This window comes from Marmota flaviventris, chromosome 4 (assembly GCF_047511675.1).
Source record: "Marmota flaviventris isolate mMarFla1 chromosome 4, mMarFla1.hap1, whole genome shotgun sequence".
Classification (NCBI taxonomy): domain Eukaryota; kingdom Metazoa; phylum Chordata; class Mammalia; order Rodentia; family Sciuridae; genus Marmota; species Marmota flaviventris.
In genome coordinates, this window is record NC_092501.1 from 6,413,586 (window position 1) to 6,437,848 (window position 24,263).

At 41.8% G+C, this 24,263-nt stretch overlaps 1 protein-coding gene across 2 annotated transcripts in view; it reads right to left on the minus strand.

Annotated features, from left to right (window-relative positions):
- The window catches only part of Edrf1 (erythroid differentiation regulatory factor 1), a 42,224-nt gene that overhangs the window by 2,036 nt on the left and 15,925 nt on the right, over positions 1 to 24,263 (minus strand). For both annotated transcript variants that reach the window (XM_027929995.2, XM_027929994.2), the window contains 12 exons: positions 23,494 to 23,754; positions 21,350 to 21,421; positions 20,942 to 21,092; positions 19,440 to 19,628; positions 18,900 to 19,100; positions 17,525 to 17,743; positions 15,800 to 16,023; positions 15,083 to 15,241; positions 14,777 to 14,926; positions 13,273 to 13,426; positions 5,624 to 5,739; positions 4,422 to 4,573 (listed from right to left, as the gene is read on the minus strand). In XM_027929995.2, coding sequence (XP_027785796.1) covers positions 4,422 to 4,573; positions 5,624 to 5,739; positions 13,273 to 13,426; positions 14,777 to 14,926; positions 15,083 to 15,241; positions 15,800 to 16,023; positions 17,525 to 17,743; positions 18,900 to 19,100; positions 19,440 to 19,628; positions 20,942 to 21,092; positions 21,350 to 21,421; positions 23,494 to 23,754 — 2,048 coding nt within the window. The remainder of the gene's footprint in view (positions 1 to 4,421; positions 4,574 to 5,623; positions 5,740 to 13,272; positions 13,427 to 14,776; positions 14,927 to 15,082; positions 15,242 to 15,799; positions 16,024 to 17,524; positions 17,744 to 18,899; positions 19,101 to 19,439; positions 19,629 to 20,941; positions 21,093 to 21,349; positions 21,422 to 23,493; positions 23,755 to 24,263) is intronic.

Here is a 24,263-nt window from a genome sequence, read left to right on the forward strand (position 1 = left end):
ACCACTGAGCGACATCGCCAGCCCTTTTTGTCTTTTGAGACAGGTCTCACTAGGTTGCTTAGGGCCTTGCTAAGTTGCTGAGGCTGGCTTTGAACTCGCAATTCTCCTGCCTCCGCCTCCCAAGCTGTTGGGATTAAAGGCATGTGCCACCATGCAGGGCTCGTTTCCCAATTTCTAATGCTGTGCTCTTTCTCCTTCCTAGCGTGCAAATTCTCTCCCCTTGCCCAAGAGACCTCTGGGCCTGCCAAAGAGAGCACCTGGGTGCTATGCCGTCCCCACCAAGCCTGGCTGTCAGGTTCCCCTCTTTCCTAGGTTCCAGGCTCCATTCACCCCTCTTCTGCAGCCGGCTGCCCCCTGTAGAAGATAATTCCTCCCTTCCAATTCCCACTTCTTTGTATCAGGAAAGTCTTTCTTCCCCCAAACCTGCCACAGCATACCACTCATAATTCATTCACTGTCTGTACTTGGACTTAAGACTGGCTGTGTTTTAGTTTTTTTGGAGGGGTAGTATTACTAATCAGAACTCCTGATAACCTTATAGGAAATGCACATTATTTTTGACAGTAATCAGGCAATAACATTTAACAATAAGAAAAGGCATTTGAAATATAAATTATTTTTTGAGGACAATAACATCATTTGGTTACTTTAGCTGGGTGCCTAAAGATAATTGATGGTCACTGGGATCAAATTCTAAACCCTTTGATTTCTTCAGATGGTACTTCTACATTTTAGATCTTCATCTCTTAGTTTCTACAAATCATGCCCTTCCTGAATCCATTCTCTTCAGTGGTGTCATTGGCAGAGATTACTTCTACTTTTTCATTTTTTTCCCCATTAAATTAAACCCCAAAGCCACCAAAATGTCAAGAGGTCTCTTTCTCTAAAGCAATGAATATAAAAGTACAGTATAAGAGCAAATAAAATTCTTAATCCCAAAAGAAAAACAACAAATCAGACCCCCCACAACCTAATGAACTATTATTCTAGCAGGACAATGCCAACGCAGTTGACACATGATGAAGTACCTTCATGAGCTGAAAATAAAAATTCTTGAACAAATTAAATGCATCTTAATTTTCTTAGATTTCACTGTAATTCTGTAGCAATTTAAGAAAATTGGGATTTCTTATTATTATGTCCAATTTGCTTTTTATTTTTATTTCTTCCCTTAGGGGGCTGGAGAGGAATAGCAGTCAAAAACGAAACAAATTAATGTTTCCTTTCTTTTAAGGTCTCATTCTTATTTCCCTATCATCTACAAGGGGATCCACACTGCTTTGTGGAATAACAAGGCCTACGCAGGAGGCCTCTTCACACAGAATCAGAGGTTTTACTTGCCTGTTAGTGAAGTGAGACAGAAAGAGGCACTGCCTTAATGACTAATAAAGTTCTATTTCTAACCCTTCGATATATTTGTTGTAATTATATATATATATTTTTCAGTACAGAGATTGAACTCAGGGGCACTTGACCACTGAGCCACATCCCCAGCCCTATTTTGTATTTTATCTAGAGACAGGGTCTCACTGAGTTGCTTAGCGCCTCACTTTTGCTGAGGCAGGTTTTGAACTCGCAATCCTCCTGCCTCAGCCTCCCAACGGCTGGGACTACAGGTGTGCGCCACCATACTCAGCTTTGCTGTAACAACATTTAACAGTCTTTAATAAATCTGAAAAAAAAAAAAAAATCCCAAATTTTCTAATTATTTTATGTATCATGCATGAAACTCTAAATTAAAACTGTCTTCAACAGAATATTAATAACTTGAACAAACAGGTTAGGAAACCCTCCACTAAGATAAAAATTATTTAGATCATGCATAGGACTGTTATAACACTATCATAAGTGTTATACCTGTCATCAATTTGTGCAAATCAATGAATTACTGTTTCTCACATATCATATATTTATATTGCCATCTTGTGAAAACTAGTAAACATTTTAAAGTTACCTATTGTTGTCAAGCTAGAAAAGCCACAATCACTTTATCAACTGTGTGTCACTACATGCACTATCTACTTTCCTTTCTGATTCTTCGAAAAGATGGATTTATCTGTCAACTTCACTGAACACATCAGCACACCCTACTGTGTACCAGGACCTGCTGTGGCAGACACTGAAGATCACCCACAGGGCTGAGTGAGATGGCAGTATACTCCACACTGAGACTTCCCCAGAGAAGAGCGCTCCTCAGGCTACAGAGAATGATTCAAATGCAACAAGTCTGCCAAGACTGAGGTGCACCCCAAACAACTAAGAAGTCTGGCCAACTGGTCCCCTCCTCTCCCAAACAGACTAACAAGCACCAAAGAACAAGTGTCAGTGGAATATAGCTGGCAAGGCCGTGACACCGTAGAGAGGCACTCTGCCAGGTGCAGCATGCAGGGATGATCTATCGCTCCAAGTGGAACAGACACTGAGAACCACTCCTGCAGACCTGCCCCACTCTAAATGCCAGGTACAGTCATTTCCCCTTATCTAGGGATACTTTTCAAGACCCCCCAGTAGATGCCTGAAAGTAATATACAGTACTGACCCCACATATGCCACGTTTGCTCCTATATATACACACCTGTGTATATTATAAATTAGGCACAGAAAGAGCACAGACCTCAGCCGCCTCGACCTAGACCTACTTTTTCTTAAGTCAAGAACTATCACCTTTTCACCTTAGACTTTTCTTTGTATCTTGAGTTGCCACCACAGCTACCGTTGAGCTTTGAGTCATTATTATGTAATCTAAGTGACTGAAACGCAAGCACAGCCACTGCAACAGAGAAACTCATGACTGGAGGCTGCTAATGATCAGTGGGTGGAAGTGCACACACATGCACACTCTGGGCACAGGACAGCTCACGTCCTGGTGGGACAGTATGAAAGTTCATCATGCTACTCAGAATGCTGTGCAAAGACTTGCTTCTTAAATTTTCCATTTAGTATTTTGGCACCACAGCTGACCGTGGGTAAACAAATCTCAGTGAGGGGAACTACAGCTAACAGGGGACTATTACATTGCTAGAACTAAGCCTGTGGCATATGCGTAATAACCATGACAAGAAAAAATCCTAACCGCAGCTCAGCTCCAGGCTACAGAATGAACTCAATTCTCCACACCAACGGCCTAGCAGGTCAAAGATATAAGAACTTTCCAGACAAACTAATTATTTCCCCCAGTCTCTCCTGACTGACACAAGATGTTTGGTTTTCAATAATTAAGTTCGTGAAAGGAAAGGTGGCAGCAGCATCCTGGCAAGAGAGGAAGGAGCCACAGAACCAGACTCAGATGACAAGGTGGGAACTGCTCACAGAGGACTGCAAATGACAATGGTCAATTATGTCTAAGGTTCTAATGAAAATGTGGTCTTGTTCAAGATCAGACCTATAATTCCAGCAGAGAAATAGGTTTTGGAGTGAAGGAATGGTACTGTGTCCCAAATACAACTGACATACATCTATGTACTCATTAAACCTTGAAGAACTGTATACCACACAGAATTTCACTGAAAATAAAAGATAAAAATTATCTGTACCCTTATATCATAAATTGGTAAACATAAATAGGATAACTAACAATGGATGCATGGGAGAGTTCTTTTCTCTATTTTCCAATTTTTGTAATACAAGCCAGACTGCACTTACATTTTTAAGAAGAAAGGTATACTATTCCCACTATCCTTCTGATTTACTGCAATTTCAAATTAAGTCAATACTTTCATAATTAAAGCTTGGGCAAACCCATGTACTGCACAAGATGACAGAGGGACCTGGGAACATGTTGGCCAAGGTGCTCACTCCTTTTTTCTCCCAATTTCCTGGCTTTAGAGGGACTGCAGTGTTCTCCCATCTTTTTTTCTTTTTTGGCAAGAGGCTACTGGGGATTGAATCCAGGGGCACATCTCCAGCCCTTTCAGTTTTTTATTTTGAGACAGGGTCTTGGTAAGTTGCTTAAGTTTTGCTAAATTGCTGAGGCTGGTCTCAAATTTGTGCTTCTCCTGTCTCAGCCTCCCAAGTTGCCAGGATTACAGGCCTACACCATTGCCATTTCCTTTTATGGTACAATTCACCCAGAGTAGCCAACTACAGCCCGGACTTCTCACTAAAGATGACATTTAGAAGTATTATCTGGAATATCTAGAGTCTCCAGCTCAGGGCCATTCATCCTTTCAATGGAACAGATCACCATAGGGTATCTACCCCTAGGCAGCAAGACTTTTCCAGCTACATAACTGACATGCAGTGGGCCAGATGGAGACACTTCTCACCTAGTTGAAGAAGTTAAGAAGGAATACCACTTAAAATCATGAATTTTCCAAATAAAAGACAAGAAAGGATACAACTATTTTTTTACAATGTCAGTTGAGATTATTCATATTCTTTTCATAGAGAAAGAAGTTTTCACAAATAACCATGTAATTCACCTTGTTTTCTTTTTAGTTGAAGACAGCAGTTTGATGGACTGGAGGAGGAGGAAGGACAATCGAGATTCAAATATACTGAGGAGTTTGATCACTTCTTCTCTGTTAAGACTAGGAGAAGAATCAGCAGCTGGACTGGTCTCACCACCCTTAGGCTAAAAACAACAAAATGAAACTTCACTAAGCTATCCAGCAACTGTAGTTTCATATCAAAATGACAAAACTGCAGTTTCATTTATCCATTAATTTAAACCCAAAAACAAAATAAAAAGCAGACCTGAAATCACATAATAAACGTGTCCCACACCTACCAAGTGCTTAACCCTGCACAACAAGCTCCTGACTCCCCAGCATCACTCCCTGCAGGAACACGGCAGAAAGGACACCACCCAGGACTCTCTGGGCAGCTTGAGTTCTAGACTGCCCAGAAAACTAGAAATTCCTTCCCCTGGAGCCTGTTTAAGCCATTCACCATTCAAAAGTTTCAGGAAGTATAGTGGAAATTATGGAAAGAAGCTCAGGCTTTTTCTTTCTCTTAAAGAACAAAAGCAAAACAAACCCCAAACAGAAAAGCTGAAGAGCCTTTATAACTTGCTAATCAATACAGCATATTCTTAAAAAACTTTTAATACATAAAAGATATACTTGCAACTTATTCAAAATTTTTAGTTCTACCCTGAAGACATAACCTCTATGGTTCACCCTCGGAGCGGCTTGGTCTCCAGGTGGTGGTACTGAGCTGGCAAGGCTTTAACAGGTGCGGTCCAGTGGGAGGCAACTAGGTCACGTGGGTTAGGTGTCCTGGAATGGGCTTAGTTCTCACAAGAGCAGGCTACTAGAAAACAGCCACCTCGTGCCTTGGCCCCTTCAGTACAGGCTGAGTTCCTTTTCTGGCTCTCCAACATGTTGTGACACAGCCAGGGGGGCCTTGCTAGGACAAGGTGCCATGCTGTCTGGACCCTCTGCTACCAGAACTGTGAACCACAAATACTTCTTTGTAAGTTATCCAGCCTCCAGGATTTTGTTATAGCAATCCAAGACAGACTATGACATGCACAAACCACTCTTAAAATGTTTTTATGCAGAGCATATATGTACACACACATGTAGGTGTGTACAGACACATTTATAAGAATGCCATATGATCATAATATACATTCACCATTTAGCATAAGACACATAAAAATGGTGATTTTCTTCATTACCTGGTCAAATTCCTCTACAAGCTCCTTCCGGATGAGCTGGAATGCATGCTCAGTCCTCACCATGATATCCAGAGCCCCAGAGAGTGTTTTTAACTTTCCAACGTTGCTATTCTGACCTAAAACAGTAAAAACAAAATGATCTTTCTTTTACCCATCAACCTAGAAACTCATCCATGTTAATGTTGTAATGAAAAACTGGTTTTCAAACGCGATAGGGATAGCTCATGAGAATCCCAGCAAATCTAATTTCTGTTTAATTTTCCCGAGAGAAGTATTAAGTCTAGACAAAGTAATAAATACTAATTGTTCCCCAGCCTCACTATTGACTTGTTCAAGGTGAGAACACACCTTGGAAGAGGAGCCCTATCTGGAGCGCTAGGGTCAAGAAGAGTCTGTGGTTGAAAGCCATCCCACTGTTTGCCAGCTGCCTGACATTGGTCAAGTCACTTAGCACTTATTTGTACAGTAAGCATGTTATCTTTCTGTTCAAAGTCAGGAAGTCAGACCGGATGAATGAGTTTAATTTTACTCTAGGACTTATTGTTAAAATGTTTCTAAAGCTATCAGAAAGCACAGAGCACCTTAGACCCTACTCTCTTGGAGCTTGCGTCAGTGTGTGTGCAGTGGCATGCACTACAGCATTAGTCTTCTCCAGAGGGAGGGCTACATTTTGTCCTTGGCTCCTGGAGAATGCTTTCTTAGCACTTGGGATGTCCCCCATGGTAAGTATCTCTGCTTACCTGGGAGGCCTTGGGCCATGCTAGATAATCTAAGACTGTAACTTATCATGGGGGCTTCTGGGCCTCATGGTAATAGCTCAACCTCCAGAGAACTGGGAGACTAAGGTCAGCCATGTGGCAATTAACCACGTCTATGTGACTAAATCCCAACAAAAACTCTGGACACCAAGACATAGGTGAGCTCCCTTGCACATAATGCTCCACACCACTGAGGGGAGTACCGTTCTACGCGTAGCTCCACTGGAGAAGATAACTGGAAGCTCTGTGCTTAACACTCTCCTGGACTCTGCTCCATGTACCTCTTCTTGTGGCTGATTTTGACATGTACCCTATTTCTCTTAGAAGCCACAGTCAAGAGTGGAACAGCTTTCAGTGAACTGAGATGTCCTAGTGAACTGCTGAGCCTGAGGGTAATCAATGGGACCCTCAAACTTGAGGCTGGTGTCAGAAGTGGAAGTGGGCCTGGGACAACTGCTGCTGTCTTCCTTTGCAGCATAATCTCAAACTTTAAAACAACAAATCTTAAAAAATCAGTGGAAAACATTAGAATGAACTGGATATAAGTTTGCTATGTTCACATATGAACATATGACTAGTGAAACTCCATATCATGTACAACCACAAGAATGGGATCCTAATAAGTTAAACTCCACATATGTATGTCAAAATTCAGTGTATTGCCATGTATATCTAACAAGAACAAATAAAAAATGTCACTGGGGTGTTGAAAGCCACAGCCAAAGGGGCCCCAGCAAACTTCCAGCTGCCAGCTGATGATTGGCTCACAGTGGCCCCAGCAAACTTCTAGCTGCCAACTGATTGGCTCCTCTGCGGTGATGCTCATTGGGCTGTTTCCCCGCCCTTTCAGACCACGGAGCTGCTCATTGGGGGACTCTTTTTGGCTCCGCCCACAGAACCCAGCCAATCGACCTCAAGAGCAGGAGGGGTGGGGGAGGTTGAGAGGCTTGTGGAAAGCTGGTGGTGGCAGTTGGGCTCTGAGGGTTTTCCTGAAGAGCTGTGTAGAGCGGTGTGTGTGTTCTAAAAATAAAGTTCGTTTCTTTTGACAAGTGGCTCCTGAATTGTGCCCAGCCAGACTGAGGCATTTGGTGGCCCGTACGGGGGAACGACTGAGGGTAAGTGATAAGGTAAACTGCTCGCCCCTGAGGGCAGGGTGAGAGGATGCGTAGCCATTTTAAGATTCTTCTTTTGTTTTGTTTTGCTTTTGTTTTAAGTTGCCTGTCACTGGAGATGAGTGAGACGGAAGAAAAACCGCTCACATCTGAGGAAAAACTATTTGCGTCTGAGGAACAGATAGGGAGAAAGGACGGATGGACATTTCAGGAGGATAGAAAGGCTGATATAATGATTTTGTGTTGTTCCATTTTTGTTTCATTCTGTCTCGGTTTTGTTTGGCGTCATCTTGTTGGGTTGTATTATAGTAGAAATATGGGATCAGAAATTAGTAAAAAAACAAACCGAAAGAGTGTTAAGTAAATTGTTAGAGGAAGGAGGCATTTCAGTAAAATCAAGAACAGTCAGGGCATACGTTGATACAATACAAAAATGGAGCCCATGGCTTTTTAAGGAGGAGTTGTTAAATATATCACAATGGAACCATCATGGTGAAGATTTAAAAAGAATAGAAAAGAAAAGCCCAGGAACTCTACCAGTTGGCACATTGCCATTGTGGACGTTTGTATCTTGTTTGCTTAGTCCAAAGCCTTCAGTTCAGACAATGGTAGAGGAAGGAGAAGACATATTGATTCAAGTAAAAGAGAAGACCTCTCAAGTTAGTCAGAGGAAAAGATTCAAGTAAAAGAGAAGGTCTCTCAAGCTAGTCAGACAAAGGAAGAAAGTTTAGAGCAGAAAAAGCCATCAGGGGAAAAGTTACAACAGGAGACTGCTACTAACACCTTTCTATCACCAGAGGGCAGAAGTGTCCAACCAACAGCGCCACCTCCATATGCTGGGAAGCCCCCAACCCCTGCAGTTGATAGTTGGGATCCTGAGACAGGATCTCAAATATTAACATGCCCTGTATTTGAGCAGGCAGGAGGGCAGCGAATTCACCATGCTTTAAATTTCAAAAAAGCGAAGCAGCTAAAAGCTGCTGTAACAACCTACGGTCCTCAAGCACCCTTCACTGTAAGCATGGTCGAATCCATTACCAACCTGAACATGACACCAGCAGATTGGGCTAATATGTATAAAGCTGTGCTAAATGGAGGACAATACCTGTTATGGAAGGTTGCCAATGAGGAATTTTGCAAGGAGACGGCTAGGCGAAATGCAGCAGCTGGTTATCCTCAGAGAAATCTAGATATGTTGTTAGGAAAGGGACCTTATGAGGATCAGCAGTGACCTTTTTACCACAAGTTAATCTTGGAGTCTATCCTAAAGGACTGATACCTAACCATATTTGGCAGATGGACGTCACACACTTGCCAGAATTGGGAAAATTAAAATATTTGCATGTTACAGTTGATACTTTTTCCGGATTTTTGATGGGCTCCCTTCATGTCGGAGAAAAAACTAAAGATATTATAGCTCACTGCTTACAAAATTTTGCCACTGTGGGCGTTCCAAAACAGTTAAAAACAGATAATGCCCCTGGTTATACTTCTACCTCTTTTAAACAATTTTGCTCATCATTTGGCATTACTCATGTAACAGGAATCCCATACAATCCACAGGGACAAGGCATAGTTGAAAGAGCTCATCAAACTATTAAAATGTACTTATTAAAGCAAAAAGAGGGAATTGGGAAGGGGTATATATTCCCCAAAGATAAACTTTTTAAATTTAGATTCATCAGGACTTAGTGCTGCGGAAAGGCATATGTGTCCAAAAAATGTACATAAGCCCAAGATACTTTGGAAGGATATTCTAACAGGACAATGGAAAGGTCCTGACCCAGTAATTGTCTGTAGTCGGGGGTCTGTTTGTGTGTTTCCACAGGGAGAAAGAACAGCAGCCGATTTGGATTCCAGAGAGATTAACTAAAGTGATTTCTATAGACCAAAAAGATGATGATTTGGCTCAAATCCATAACAGCTGATATCCAGAACTCCAGTTTGGCTACCCTTACATCTGCAACAGAACCAGAATGCTTTTTTCAATATCTATTTTATTCCTGCCCTTTCCCACATCATGAAGTTCTATTTTGTTTTTTTGAGCTCATGCAGACCTAGGTTAATGTTTTGCTGATCAGTTCTATTTTTGACTATAGAGTTTTTAAACATTGCAATGAAGATTTCACCTGTAAAAAGTTATAAGGCCTTTACTGTTATGTGTTGTATGTATTATGTGTGCACACTTGTGTTTTGTGTTGTATGTTTGTATGTATGTATGTCCATATATCATATATGATGAGTGCTCATGAAAAAATGGATCCAAATATTTTTTTTTATTCATGTGATTTAAACGGTTTAATTTAAATTGGGTAAACAGCTGTTGAGGATTGTTTCAATATGTGAACAAAAAAGGAGGTTAACAGATCTGTTTACTTTCACCTTTCCTTTTCATTATATTTAATAATTCTGTTCAAGATAATGTAAATTGTTCAGAAAATTGTTTTCTTTTATTGCCTTCTGGAATGTTACATAATTTTTTCTTTAGCCATTATTGCCAGAATTTCTATCTTCATCCCAGTGCCGGTGAAGACAAAGATAAAACCAATCTACAGCTTCTGCAATAGCTATCACTGAACTGCTTGCAGAACTTGCCTAGACCATGTATCACTTGTATGCATTGTGAACTATCTGTTGGTGCAGCGACTTGTGGTAGTGTTGGGGTATTTTTGCTGATGGTGTCATTGGTGGTACAATTTTTCCAAAAAGGAGCCATCAATTGACTTGGTGTATCTTCCTCCCTTCTGCTTGTGATGGCGTTCAGTTAAAAGCTAAAATTTGGGGGCCAACAGAGGTGAGGCAAAGAACCTCACCCCCCGGCTGGTACAAAGACCTATCCACAGGTGTTGCTGTATGCTGGACCGGTAGTCAATGACGGGTAAGATCCAATTGCAATGGTACCAACCTAAGACAGGAGGCTGACGCCTTGAGGTCAGCTCATCCGAGGATGGGTAAGGATCATATGTAGTATTGGACAACCTAAGGCAGGCACGGTCTCTAAGCCACATGCTTGTTGTTTAAACAGAGAGGGGGAGATGTTGAGAGCCACAGCTGAAGGGGCCCCAGCAAACTTCCAGCTGCCAGCAAACTTCCAGCTGCCAGCTGATTGGCTCCTCCGCAGTGATGCTCATTGGGCTGTTTCCCCACCCTTTCAGACCACGGAGCTGCTCATTGGGGGACATTTTTTGGCTCCGCCCACGCGACCCAGCCAATCGGCCTCAAGAGCAGGAGGGGTGGGGGAGGCTTGTGGGAAGCTGGTGGTGGCAGTTGGGCTCTGAGGGTTTTCCTGAAGAGCTGTGTGGTGCAGTGTGTGTGTTCTAAAAATAAAGTTTGTTTCTTTTGACAAGTGGCTCCTGAATTGTGCCCAGCCAGACTGCCGCACTGAGGGAAAAAAATATCAGTGGACAGATGTGTTTTCAGTGTAGATCTGACACAGGGAAGAAAGCTCTGGACTATGTATGGAAAAGCTGTTGGGGCAGAGGGAAGAAGACAAAGAAAGGTAAATATGAGCCCTAAGTACTGGAGAAGAAAACAGTAGGTCACGTGATTCCTTTGAAAGGTTTTATACTCTAAAAATTTTTATACATTTAGTCTTTATTGATGTGGCTTACAAAACCCAGAAGCTTGGCTAATAAAACCTTCTGAAGTATTTAAATTGTTTTCGTAAGGTACACAGGCTATTAAAACTTTTTTTCTTTTTGGGCAGTACCGGGATTAAACCCAGGAGATCATACATGCTAGACAAGTGCTCTACCACTGAGCTACTCTCCAGCTATTAAAACAGTTAAAATGGGCTGGGGATGTGGCTCAAGCAGTAGCGTGCTGGCCTGGCATGTGTGCTGCCAGGGTTCGATCCTCAGTACCACATACAAAGATGTTGTGTGCGCCGAAAACTAAAAAATACATATTATAAAACTTTTCTCTCTCTCTCTCTCTCTAAAAAAAAAAAAAATTTAAAAAACAGAATTAGTTACATCATCTTAGCAAACTTATTCTTGGAATCTCTCTATTCGTTTTATAAAAATGAGGCCTACTCAAGTTAGGTGTGATGGCACACACCCGTAATGCAGGGACTCGGGGGCTGAGGCAGGAGGATCACAAGTTTGAAGCCAGCCAAGGTACTTAGTGAGACCCTATCTCAAAAAAAAAAAAAAAAAAAAAAAGAAAGAAAAGAAAAAAGGAATGTAGCTCCATGGTAGAGGTAGAGCACCTCTGAGTTCAAACCCCAATACCCACCTTGTCCCCACCCAACAAAAGGAAAAAAAAAAAAAAAATGATGCCTGCTTTTTCTAAAGCATTCAAACAAGCTACATAATTCACCTCAAATCCATCCCAGAAAGAGGTGCTGCTGATCCTGCAGATCAACCCATGTGGACACCATGCATTACTATGTTGGCAAAGAATTAGCAAAATATAGCAAAATAAAATATTTTTAGAAACTGTTAAAAAGGTAATACTTTCCCCAAATTTACAAGGTTCAATGTGAGAATGAAGGCAGTGAGAATGTGTTCCCATTCCTCTCCTCAGGCACATCATTCCAAGGCTGCTTATGCACCTACACACTAAGACACGGGTACACATGTGTATGTATGCACACACACACACACATATATTTTGAAAAATGGGTTGACTAGTTCCTTATCCAAAACGCTTGTTACTGTGTTTCAAACTTCTGAATTTGGAATATTTGCACAGACTTTTTATAAGTTGAGCATCCTTAATCACAAAATCAGAAATTTGAAATTCTCCAAAATCTGAAACTTTAAAATTAAAATTTTAAAAAGCAAAATACCAAAGTGAAGCCAAATGAATTGCTGCACTCCAAATAAATTGTTTCCTTACCACAGAAGAGATATTTTTCAGCAGGGCACGGTGGTATAAGCCTATAATCCCAGCAGCTCAGGAGGCTGAGGCAGGAGGATCATGAGTTCAAAGCCACTCTCAGCAACTTAGTGAGGCCCTAAGCAACTCAGTGAGACCCTGTCTCTAATAAGAATATGAAAAGGGGGTGGGGATGTGGCTCAGTGGTTAAGTGCCCCTGGGTTCAATTCCCAGCATGGGGGGGAAAAGAGAAAATATTTTTCAAAAATCCTCTCTATTAAGAAGAAAGCTAGTGAGAGAGCAGTAGAGGGTGAGAATTCAGAAAGCACCAAGTGACTAGAGTGGCCCCTTGGTGTCGGCCATGGAAGCAACACAGGAAGCACTCCCACTTCTTTTCACAATTCCCCCACATCCCAAATTATCCTAAGTTTGATCAGGCTCTACTTTAGCATCTATTCTAGAACCACAACCCAAAAAGCTCGAGCGTCAGTTCCATATTTAAAGGCATTCAACAAGAACCTCTACTTCTCTATTGCTGCTTCTCCATCCCCAAGTTTTGCATGCCGATTTAAATCTTTGTCTAAATTGACTGCTCTGTTTTAAAATGCATCTCAACAAACATAGCAAAGGTCTGGGATTGTAGCTCAGTGGTAGAGTGCTTGCCTAGCATGCGTGAGGCACTGGGTTCGAACCTCAGCACCACATAAAAAAAAATAAACAAATAAAATAGAGGCATTCTATCCATCTACAACTATAAAAATAAATAAATAAATGTTTAAAAAAAAAAAAAAAAAGCATAGTAACTTCTCCAGGTCCCTGCATAAGGCATGCCTATAGGCAAATTAATAAGAAAACATCATCAGTTACATCCAAGAGCAATCCAGAGGCTCTAAGACTCCAGGAAAATTCCACACTGAGCCAGTGCACAGGGATCTGAAAAGTGAGACATCAGACTTACTGGTCATCTGAAATTCTGCAAATGCCACTCTTTCTAACTGCACTCTAAGTAGTTCACATGGAGCGTCTTTGAGGAGCTGAAAGAGCTTTACAGCTTTGCTGTAATGAAGATCTGCCAGCACCCGGTGCTGCTTCCTAAGATGTTCGTCACCAACCTAGAACCAAAAACAAAATTTAAAAATGCAATTCTTAAGGCTTGGGGTTCATAGTAACTAGTTATTCAAGTATTCTGACCGGATCACTAAATGCTTTTCAGTTTTTTACATTCTTCCTACAAGTCTTTAAGTTTTAGCTCTTATACTTAGGCCTTCAAGCCACTTAAAGTTGATCTTCACTTATGCTGTGAAGCAGTAGCCCACTTCTGTTCTTCTGCACGTGGAGAGCCATCTGTGCCAGCTCCATTTGCTGAGGAGACTACTAGTCTTCCCCCACTGAACTGCCTAAATATCCTTCAAGTTGCTTTTGTCCTGAAGATATTAAGCCATTTGGGCAAACTTGAATTTTGGCTGGGGGTGGGGGTCTCCTATGGTAAGGGGACCTCAGATGGGGAGCACCTCAGCACAGTGGAATGAAACCCTTTCCAGGTAAAGCTGGGTCTCAAAGGCTGATACTCAGAGTGAGGGGTCCAGAAGAGAACAAAGCCCAAGCGACTGTACAGCATGGTGTCCAGGTATCGAGCCAAGGAAGGGGAAAACAATGCACAACAGACTGACTACAAGGACAAGTCTCCTGCAGAAGCAAAGCAGACTCTCTAAAAGAGGGCAGCTTCAACCTGGGTATCATGTGCTTCCTCGCAATCCACGAGGCTGAGCACCAGCATCCACCTCAAATTGGAAAACACCAAGTTTAGTAGCCACAGTATGAGTAACTGAACTATGCTATCTTCCTTGCACAAGCACTACTGAGTTGTGAAATGAAGAGCTACCTGCACTGATGTGTGGATCTCAAAAACATGCCTTTAAGCAAAAGGCAGTAATCCACAGAAGGACCCTTGCAGTTCAAGTCATTCCATAAGTTTCACAACCATGTAAAACCCAACACATCAACATCAAGTGGCAAGACACCAGATAGCTCTGCACCAATCTGGGTGCCTGGCAGGGCAATACCAGCAGGGTGCTAGGGGCTCTCTAAAGAGCTCTCTGTTCTAACTCCAGGCAAGGTCACAGGGGTTTCCTTCCATCAGTCTTTACCTGCACCTCTGCTCCACCTGTGCTCTCACAGGCATGCTTTGTATCACAATAAAAAAAACCAGGAGACGGTTACTTCAAAGTTTGCTCAGAACCATTACTATAGTTCTGATGGCATTTAAGACCAACTAAGTAACGCACCCAGCAAATGTATAATTTTCAAACCAAGACCTGATCAAATGTAGTAGAGAAAAACATGGCACAAATGAGGGGAGGAACACCTGCTCCATGGGTTTTTCTAAAGTGGCTAATTAGAATTCATTGCAAGGAACACTTGTAAATGTTCTTGGAAAGCAACTTAGCCTGGAACAGACATACCTGATTCCGTAGACAACTGTGGTACATGGAAGCCAGCCTGTGATGGATGGTTGCTGCTCGATACTGACAGAGAGGCTGTCGGGCAGACACCAAATCAACGTCACAGTACTTCAGGGACTTCATCATAGCCTCACTGACTTCTTTTTCAATCTGTTTTTTTTTTTTTTTTTTAAGGGGGAGAAAAAAATGACAAGCTCACAATCACAGACTAAGAATTTCACAATGTTTAAATACTGGTTGTCGAAAAGATAACAAAGGAATAAATAAGGCTGAAGACTCATTTCATAATCCAGCAAACCTCCCAACCTGCTCCTGAGCCTTTCTGGATAATGGAGCATAATCCTGTTGTAGAGTTGCCATGGTAAAATAAGTAGTGGACAATTCCCAGTTCACTGAGTCCCAGACGGCTGGGTGTATGTCTCGCGTTCCTAATGACCTCAGAGCTTTCAAATAGTAATCAACAGCCTGCAAGGAAAGAAAAGGTGAGAATTTTTTACTTTGTTTACAAATATACCAATACTGCATTAAAATATACTTTTTGTTTCCCTTTCTGAATAAAAGTTACAGTTTGTAGAATGAGTCAATAGGAGAAAATAATTTGAGATTTTACTGCTTTAACTTTACCTGCTGCTGTGCACATTTGCACATTTAAGTTAATTCATCTTAGGCTTACTGTGCCATGCTGGGGAAGTCCTCCCCGCCGCCCCCCGCCCCATGCCAACCTCTACCTCCATTTTCTTCTGGTGATTTTAGCTTCCCCCTCTCCATGTCAATCCTTAATCTACTGGACATTTCTCTGATAACCCACATAACTTACTGAATCATCTTTTCCCTCCCTAACAATTCAAGATGTTCCTTCAACAGTAGATTCTCACCACTGTTGGGCAAATTTCTATAAGTATGTCAAATCCTGGGCGATGGTTCAATTATTTTTAGTTGTGTAACATTTTAGTGGAGTGATAGCCACAGGTAAACAGATGCCAGGAGTGAACAGACCAGGCCCACCACAAGCAGGCAGGTTACCTTGTTATAGTACAAGCCCTCTTCTGGGGAGAACTCCCGTCTGAACTCGTCCCCTGCGCTACAGTGTGCCTGAGCGCAGATGCGCATCAGTCTTCCTGTGTTACATAACAACAGAGCTGCATTCGTAGCATCCTCAATGGACTCGAAGTTGTGAATCCCCTTTTCAAAACAAGAAAAGCTTTTTTTCCACAACTGTTGCTCTGCAGCAGACACAGATTTGCTCACTTCACAAAGAAAGAAAGAAAACAATTGCATGAGCAGATGTCAGTGTGAACCCAGCACCGTCCCTCCAGGTGAGGGTGACAGGAGCACAGCAGTGACAGGAGCCTGGTGGAAAGCCAGCTACCTGGGCCACTGCAGTGCTCTGCTCTCACCATGACTGACATGAAGGGAAGGGTGTCCCCCAAATCCATCTGGTTGAAGCCTTAACCCCCATCTTAGACTGTGACTATATTTGCATCAGGCCTTTAAAGAGGAAACTTAGGTTAAATGGGGTCCCGAGTTAATATGACGGGTGTGCCTGTACGTGAGGGGCGATGCCAGGGCTGTGCACACAGAAAGGGTCAAGTAGGGACACAGCAGGCCACTGAAAGCCTCAGAGGGATCCAACCTTCATCTTGGGCTCTGGCCTCTTGAACCAGGAGAAGTATATTTCTGAGGTTCAAGTCACAGTCTGTGTATTTTATATCAGTCCCGGTAACATGGTACAACATTTATGTATAGTCTCATTATTAATGGACTGACATTAAGACAAGCAAGGTAAGACATCTGAGCAAGGTGCTATTTTGTACAAATTCAAATGCTGTCCCTTGGACTTCTACAAGGGCAGAGTCTGTTCTACCAGTTGTCCTAGGTTCCTAAGAGCCAGCCCCATGCTCCCCCACAGGCCACCTCCTCCAGATGCCCTTAATTGCACAGGCTCTTCTTGCAGTGAACTGTTTGGACAGGCTCCCGTTCACAGCCCAGCAGGCGCCTAGCTGTTTTCAAGTCACCTGCAGCCGCATCCCAGCCCCATCTTCTCACTGCCAGCCTTCAGGCTGTCATCCGCTCACATGGCCTCAGCTGTTACCACAGGAAGGGCCCTCACTGGAGCTGCGGAAGCCCTGGCAGCTCCCAGCCAGACTTCTAACTTGGGCCTCTTCACACACAGGTCCCACAGCCCATTGTAGCCCTGCTACTCTCGGGTGCACCACACCCTCCACCGGCACTTTCCTGGTGCTCCCTCATCTGGAAAGCCCTCTTCCTTCACATTTGCCTGCTTGGGTCTACTCGGCACACACTGCTCCCCTCCACCACAGCTTGTAAGAACCCTACAACTTCTTTGAATATCTCCTTTCCCCACTCTCCTACTGTACTGCATTTGAACTTATTTACAGCACTTTTTAGAGATCTGTATTCATACCAGGCTTTCCAACCAGAAGAGGGACCAGTTATACGTCCAACACAGAGCCTGGAACGTGGCTCACTGTTCAAGTGGTTTCTGAACTGACCAGATGGTATGAAGTATAAAAGTTGGGAAGAAAGAAGACACGGAGCTGATGGAGCCCAAGGGAAATTATGTTTTCCCCTTATTTTATTTCTTGAGAATTTTAACAGTAAAAGCTTTTTTAAACAGAGTTCCTTTTAATAACAATCAAGTGCAACAGTTCTTAGCCAGCCCATATAAAATCAGCATGACTTACATAACAGAACAGAGATTAAAGAGAAGAATCCCAAGATACTCACCCATTCTTTCAGTCTGTAATGCAGCAGCCTGATTCATGTAAAACACACCAATTTCATTTCTAATGTTGCCCATTCTCTTCAATACTTGTACATAGTGTTCCGGATTTTGGCTTTTTAAGTCACTAAACTGCAAGATTTCATTAGCAGCCTCATAGCATTTACAACTAACTGAAAGTTGACTTTCTAAGTCTGTAGACAAATCAGTTGCCCATGCAAATCCTTTAAAAAAAAAAAAAAAAGTTAGCAGAAGCCATATAAACTCTTCTTCCATAATATCTAAGTGGGTCAGAGATTTTAGTCAAAATACAAAATGCAAAGCTGCATAAATATACTGTTTTAATCAATACAACACAATTTTATAGTTTCATAAATACCCAGATTTTTCCAGCTGGACTAGTACACACCAAAAGCTATCCACTGATACACAGTAAACAGTTTTTAGTTTTAATGGAAATAGTACTTGAAGTAAAGTCAATATTAAGTCACAAGCAGACAAGTCCTAGCTAAGTCCTCAAACTTACAAATGCCATCTAGTGGGCTGAAGTAAGCAAGCGCAGAACCCAAGTTCAAGGGGAAAAAGGCAGTGCTCCTCCCGCTGACACTTAGATATGGGGAGACTGTGATGGGAACAAAGCACACTGAGGTTTTTCTACTGTGTCTATTAAGATATAATGACCATTTGAGAGAGAGGGAGAAGGGGAAAAAGGAGGGCAAATATTAGACAAGGACACTGCACCCTTGTGTGCTCCTCCAGCCGTCAACTGTCCAGGATTTTCTGGAAGCGGATATCAAATGTTATGAATAATTTTAGGGCATAAAGAAGCAAGTACATCATAAATTTCAAAAGCACCTTCAGAAGACTGGCCTTCTGCCTCATCTGCCCCTGACCGCAGCCTGTGCACTCACAGCATTGGGCTGAGGGACTGCTGCTGTGCAGTGCTGCCCTAGTTCCCACTGCAGCCCTGGACAACCCTGACAGTGACACAAGACAGTAGCTATGAACTCATGTTAAAAATAATGGTCTCTTTATCTTGGCCCCACATTCTTTCAGAAGGTAATTAATACACTCTCACCAACTTACTATTTTCCAAAGGAAAATGTATGGCTTGGTCTGCTGACCACTAAAAAAACCCTCATAAAAAGAAGAGTTTTCAGAGATAACCCATAACTGTCTTCACCTTATTTTATAGTCAGCAATAATATTTATATTTAAAAACCTTTTGATAAAAACAGGAGGATCATGCTTGGTTTTAAAACTAAGAATGAAACAATACAGCAAACACTGAACAACTTAGGTTTCTGCCACTTGTCTGGACATAAACAAGCATGGGCTTCTGGACAGCACCACTGTGCACACGAGGCCTCTCTGGCATACCCTGGCAACTAGACTCCCTGTGGAGGCTGTGCAGGATCTCCTGGTCTTCTTTGGTTTGGTAGTGAAACTCTTCCAGGTGTGCTGCTCTGTTACTTGCATTCTGGGCCAGCATGAGCTGGATGTCACCACAGAGAGTCAGATATTGAGAAAGAAACAGCAACACTTCAGAGAGCATATTGGTACACAGGCAGCAGTAAGTATCTATTTGGAAAATAGTAGGAAGGAGATAAACACAAAGGCATTAAAATTATTGTGCACAGTAAATGAAGAAAATCTGTTACCAGCTGAAAGCTAGATACCACTGCATCTGCTCAAAGTTCATTTTGTGCCAGGTAGCAGATATATTTCAGGTGGCTACATGTGTTTCAAAATGAAGAGATGTTAAGCTGCAGAGCACAAAATAAAATACTAGGTAACATACAGTGGGTTGGGAGAAGCCATTTTAAGATCAAACTCCACAACAGAAGCAGGAGTGAGGGCCCACCGTGACCTATGCCTTCAGCCTCCCTTCCATGACCCCACTTACTCTTGGTGGCTTACCATGGCTCTGCAAGGCCAGCTTAATGTATCGTAGTGCTCTCCCATATTTCTGAAGACTCATGGCAGCATCGGACAAGACATAATAGGCCTTTGATGACTTGAGAATCAGCTGGAGTTTCATTTTATGTTGCCAAGAACCAGGGATCATTCCAGATTGACTGGAATAATTACCCTTCTGAAGGGAGCCCACTGTGACATGGGGAAAAAGAGCACATTTTACTTGAGCACAAGTCTTACAATAAAAAGATATTGCCTGTTGCTTGACAGAAACACTGGAGACTCAGATGCTATTGCCATGTTGAGACTGGTGAATACTATGCTTCCTTGCCTAATCTCAAAGGAGTCAAATGGCAGCGTTCAAACTCTTGCTTGAAGCTCCAAACCTTCTGCATCCCTGCGAGGGGCAACTGCCATTCTCTTTTGCGATGCCTACAGACTCATATCTGCCTCTTGTCTCCAGTCTGAAATCAACCTACCAAATATTATGCCTTCCTGAAGCACAGCCCCAATCTCAGTCAAAGCAGGTCACTAGACAGAACAGGGCTTTAGCACTTGTAATCATATACATCTGAGCTACTTCCTACATGTCATTTTTCTAGCCTTTCTACTACTCCACCCCTACCGCCCATCAGCCAGACTCAAGTCACTACCTGTTGCCTTCGCAGATGCCTGGCTCCTCCTGGCTCCACAGCAGCCCATGGTTTACCCACTCAAAGCCCAGGCTACTCCATTCCACCAATGACCACCTTTGTGCCAAGCACAGGGCCAGGCACTAGGAACCATGACATGGAGTCCTAAGGCCTTTGCCTTGATAACATAAACCACACCAAAAAGCACATTGTGCTTTTGTTTTTTAAAAAAAATTTTTTTTAGTTGTTGATAATAATAAATAAAAATAAAGTTCTAGGTGGTGCTGAGAACATGCTAGACAAATGCTCCACCATTGAGCTACAACCCCAGCCCCCCAAACACACACCTTTCCCCCAGCCCTCAGAATTCCCATTTTCTTTCTTTCTTTTTTTTTTTGGAAGAATATATTCTTTTTTTTAAAATAGAAAAATAAAATGTATTCACAATGAGTGTATTTGGTGTGGTTTATGTCTACAGTCTGAAATCAACCTCCTCACAGCAGGCAAGGGGGAACCAGGGTCCTTATGCTCTTATTAGAATATTTATGGGGGCTGGAATTGTAGCTTGGTGGTGGAGCACTTGCCTCGCACACGTGGAACACTGGATTTGATCCTCAGCACCACAGAAAAATAAATTAAATAAAAGAAAGGTATCATGTCCACCTACAACTAAAAATTAAAAAAAAAAAAATAGTATGGAAGATCAAAATTACTCTGCTTTGTTTTATATTTTGAATGAAAAGCTATGTCACCCTATTTCTCATTCACATGACATCCTTTTTCTCAATTCCTTTCAATGGAATGCCTTCATTGACATAAAGGACCAGTATATTATTCTATTGAGGGCCTTATTTGCACATCAATTCAACTTACTTTTGTCCAAAAACAAGGCCATCTGCTTCTCTAGCCCCTCAGGACCCCCCCTTGCAGATTCATCTTCATATTTTAAGGGGATTGGGGTGCTGGGGTCGGCGGCTGGAAGGTCACTTTCTTTTTTGATGCTGCTATCTACAGATTTTAAACCCTTTAAAAAAAGGAAAAACATTTATTATATACTTTACTAAGAATAAGGCAGAATTTCTATTTTAGAAACAGACTTCGAAAAACTGTTTGATCTGAAAGATTTGGGAACCATTGATTTGCTTTTCACTTTGGGCTTTAAAAAAAAAAAAATCTCAGCAGACCACCATTCAGAATAACATTTAGTCACCAATGAACAAGTGCTATTTGCATATCAACCACAAACTTTACTGAAAAAACAAAATCTAAATTTAGACTTACCTCCAGAACATAGCTAAGTACTAGTCTGCAGCGCTCTTCTGTATCATGGCAAACTGGAAATGCACAACTGGGCTTTAGAAAAAAACAGCTGAAGTTATTAACATGCTACAACACATTTCCTGACTCACTTCTGGAAATTTCTAAAACTCTACAAACCAATAATTTAGAAATATGCTTTTGTATTCAACTTGGTAAGGTTTCTGATACAAAAGTTTCTGCAATGTTTTTGTTTGCAGATTAAATTACTGTAAGCATATCAACAAATCTAGCTTAACAAAAAGATCTTCCAGTGTATGTACTGCTTTAAGTACTTAAATTTCTAAAAATAATTCTATTATAACAAAAAAGCAAGAATGAGAGTTGTAATGTTTTAGATAAAATGCATACTAAATCCAATAGATTAACTCAACTCTTAATTAGCATTGATTCTAGCAAAAGGTCAACAAGAATCACTCATCACCCAAGGGCTCACTATATAATTTATCTGCTTAATTAAGGAGCAAAACTAGTTACCAACATCTACCCACTAAGTAACAGTATGTGTACAGGCCTCTAGAAGTATTTCATTTTCCTGAATCCTAGGAGGCTGGAGTTACTAGTAACTCCTACTAGATTTCTCATAGATGCCCACAAGATGGCAGAGGAATCTGAGGACGAATCGAGTGAGTGGAGAAGCAGGGACTCTGGAATCCACACTGATTGCCCATTTTTCAAATCAAACACAGCTAAAACTAGCTATAGCATGTTTTCATGACTACTATGACTTCATTTTTGAATGTCTAACACTCATAAAAAGTGCTGTCTCTACAAAAGAGGGACGCTAACATACTGCTGCACCTTTAATTATCTAATTGCCCCACAAGTCCAGGGCCTTATGTTACAATGCAGCTTCCCAAATACACATAACTTTTACAATAGAAGACTTAACCAGAAAAACATTTTTTACTCCACTGTGGGGCTCAGGCTGAAAGTGAACTAAAATCTTAGATGAAGAGTTAATGATGCTTCTCTACAGTCATGTAGTCAAATGTTTCCTGAGCACCCAGTGTGTCCCAGACATGGGAGGCTGAGGACAATCTACCTGCAATAGGCTTATGATTCAGAGATGGGAGACAGCACATACCAAAAATAGGTAGAGAAGCTCCCTGAAGGAGCCGACATAGGATGCTGTGGCTAGAATGGTCAGGGAAGATCTCTAGGAGGTGACGTTTCAGTCACAAAGGCAGCCATGAAAAAGATCTAGGGAAAGGGGTGTCTGATCAGAGGTGCACAGCAATAAAGGCAAAGGCCCGCAGACAATCTCCATGCTTCTGAGAGAGAAACAAAAAAAAAAAAAAAAAAACCAGGATGGCTGTGGTAAAAGAAAGGGGAAAGTGAAGGGAGAGAAGGGCAGAGACACAGGCAATCTTTTAAAACAACAGAGAGATGGCCTCACAAAACTTGGATGGATATAAAGTTTCCAACTGAATGTTAGACTTGGAACTTGAATTCAGAGATTATCTGTAAATATGACTATCTCAGTTCGTGGAACAGACAGAACTCTCCCAAGGCTGACTGGATCTAATCATAGGGAGGCAGCACACAGGAAAGTACATTGTGGCGACAGACTGATACAGCAGCCAGTGTAGCCCATGCCACGGAAAACCGAAAGGGTGTGCAGTGTTAGGCACATCCGCCCTAACCAGGGCAGAAACATGCCCCAGGTCACAGAAAAGTATTGTCCTACTTACAGCACAAGGACAACGTACTAGATAGCGCTACATATGGATCAACCCCCCACTTTTGTTCACCAAGCAACCCACATATGCTATTTCCTAGCAACTCAAAACTTGGACAGACACACCCTGATGAGGAGACATGGCTACAAATACACACTGGCCACTGGAGAGAAAAATCTCCCACATAAAAATCAACATGTGGCTGTCTGGTGTACTTGGGCCACCAGCCTTGGACAATGTAGGTCAGTCACCCCAGGACAAGACTATTCAACTGTGGGGTTCTAAAACCAAGGTTCAGAATTCAGAAAGCTAAGAATTACTAGACCCCGGATCACAGAAGATTTGCTAAATATCAATTAGCATCTTTGAGACTAATTGCATTCAACTAACACCTATTTGTTTTTAATATAAATCCTGTGTGCTCACCCTGATTTGGTGGATGGACTTGTATTTTTCTGGTACTGACAATTCCCCAACAGACTTAATGATAGCTACTGCTTTGTTGTCGTCTGACGGGTCAGAGCTGGTGCTATAGGATCCATTTTCATCACTGTCAGGCATCTCCTCCTCCTCTTCACTGTAACTTTCATCCGAATTCTCATGTAAAGGAGATTCAGAATTTTCTTCCTTTTTAGGTTCATCCAATTGAAAAAGTTCTGAAAGCATGTAATTGGCTGAAGCAATAATCTTACATAAAGAAAAACAAATGTGTGTAAGTAACTATCACCAAAATTGTCTCATCATCTAAAGATAAAGCAGTTTTACTACCACATGCACAAGTTTTGGAAGGGTGTCGGCAGTTAGTCTGTTTTGGCCACACAGACTGTCACACACACAGAAATGTTCCCAAAGCTAGTCTTGAGTGTGCTCTGTGAGATCCTTATGGTTGAGTTTCATTTCTGGAAATTATTCCACCCTGAGCCTTCACAGGGACAAGCAAAAGCTTTTAAGTATTAACTAAAATGTTAGCAAATCCTACCCAAACCAAGTGAGAAATGAGAATTTTCCTTTATAAACGACTATAGCTTACCTTTAAATGGCAATAGTTACAATATGACCTATAGCTCTAAAGGCAAAAAAAAAAAAAACCTCACTAGATTAAAAAAGGAAAAGTCCTTCCCTGATTGCTATTAAAATCAGCACTACATATTACCATTTATCTCACTATTATTAACTAATTCTTTATTATAGACACT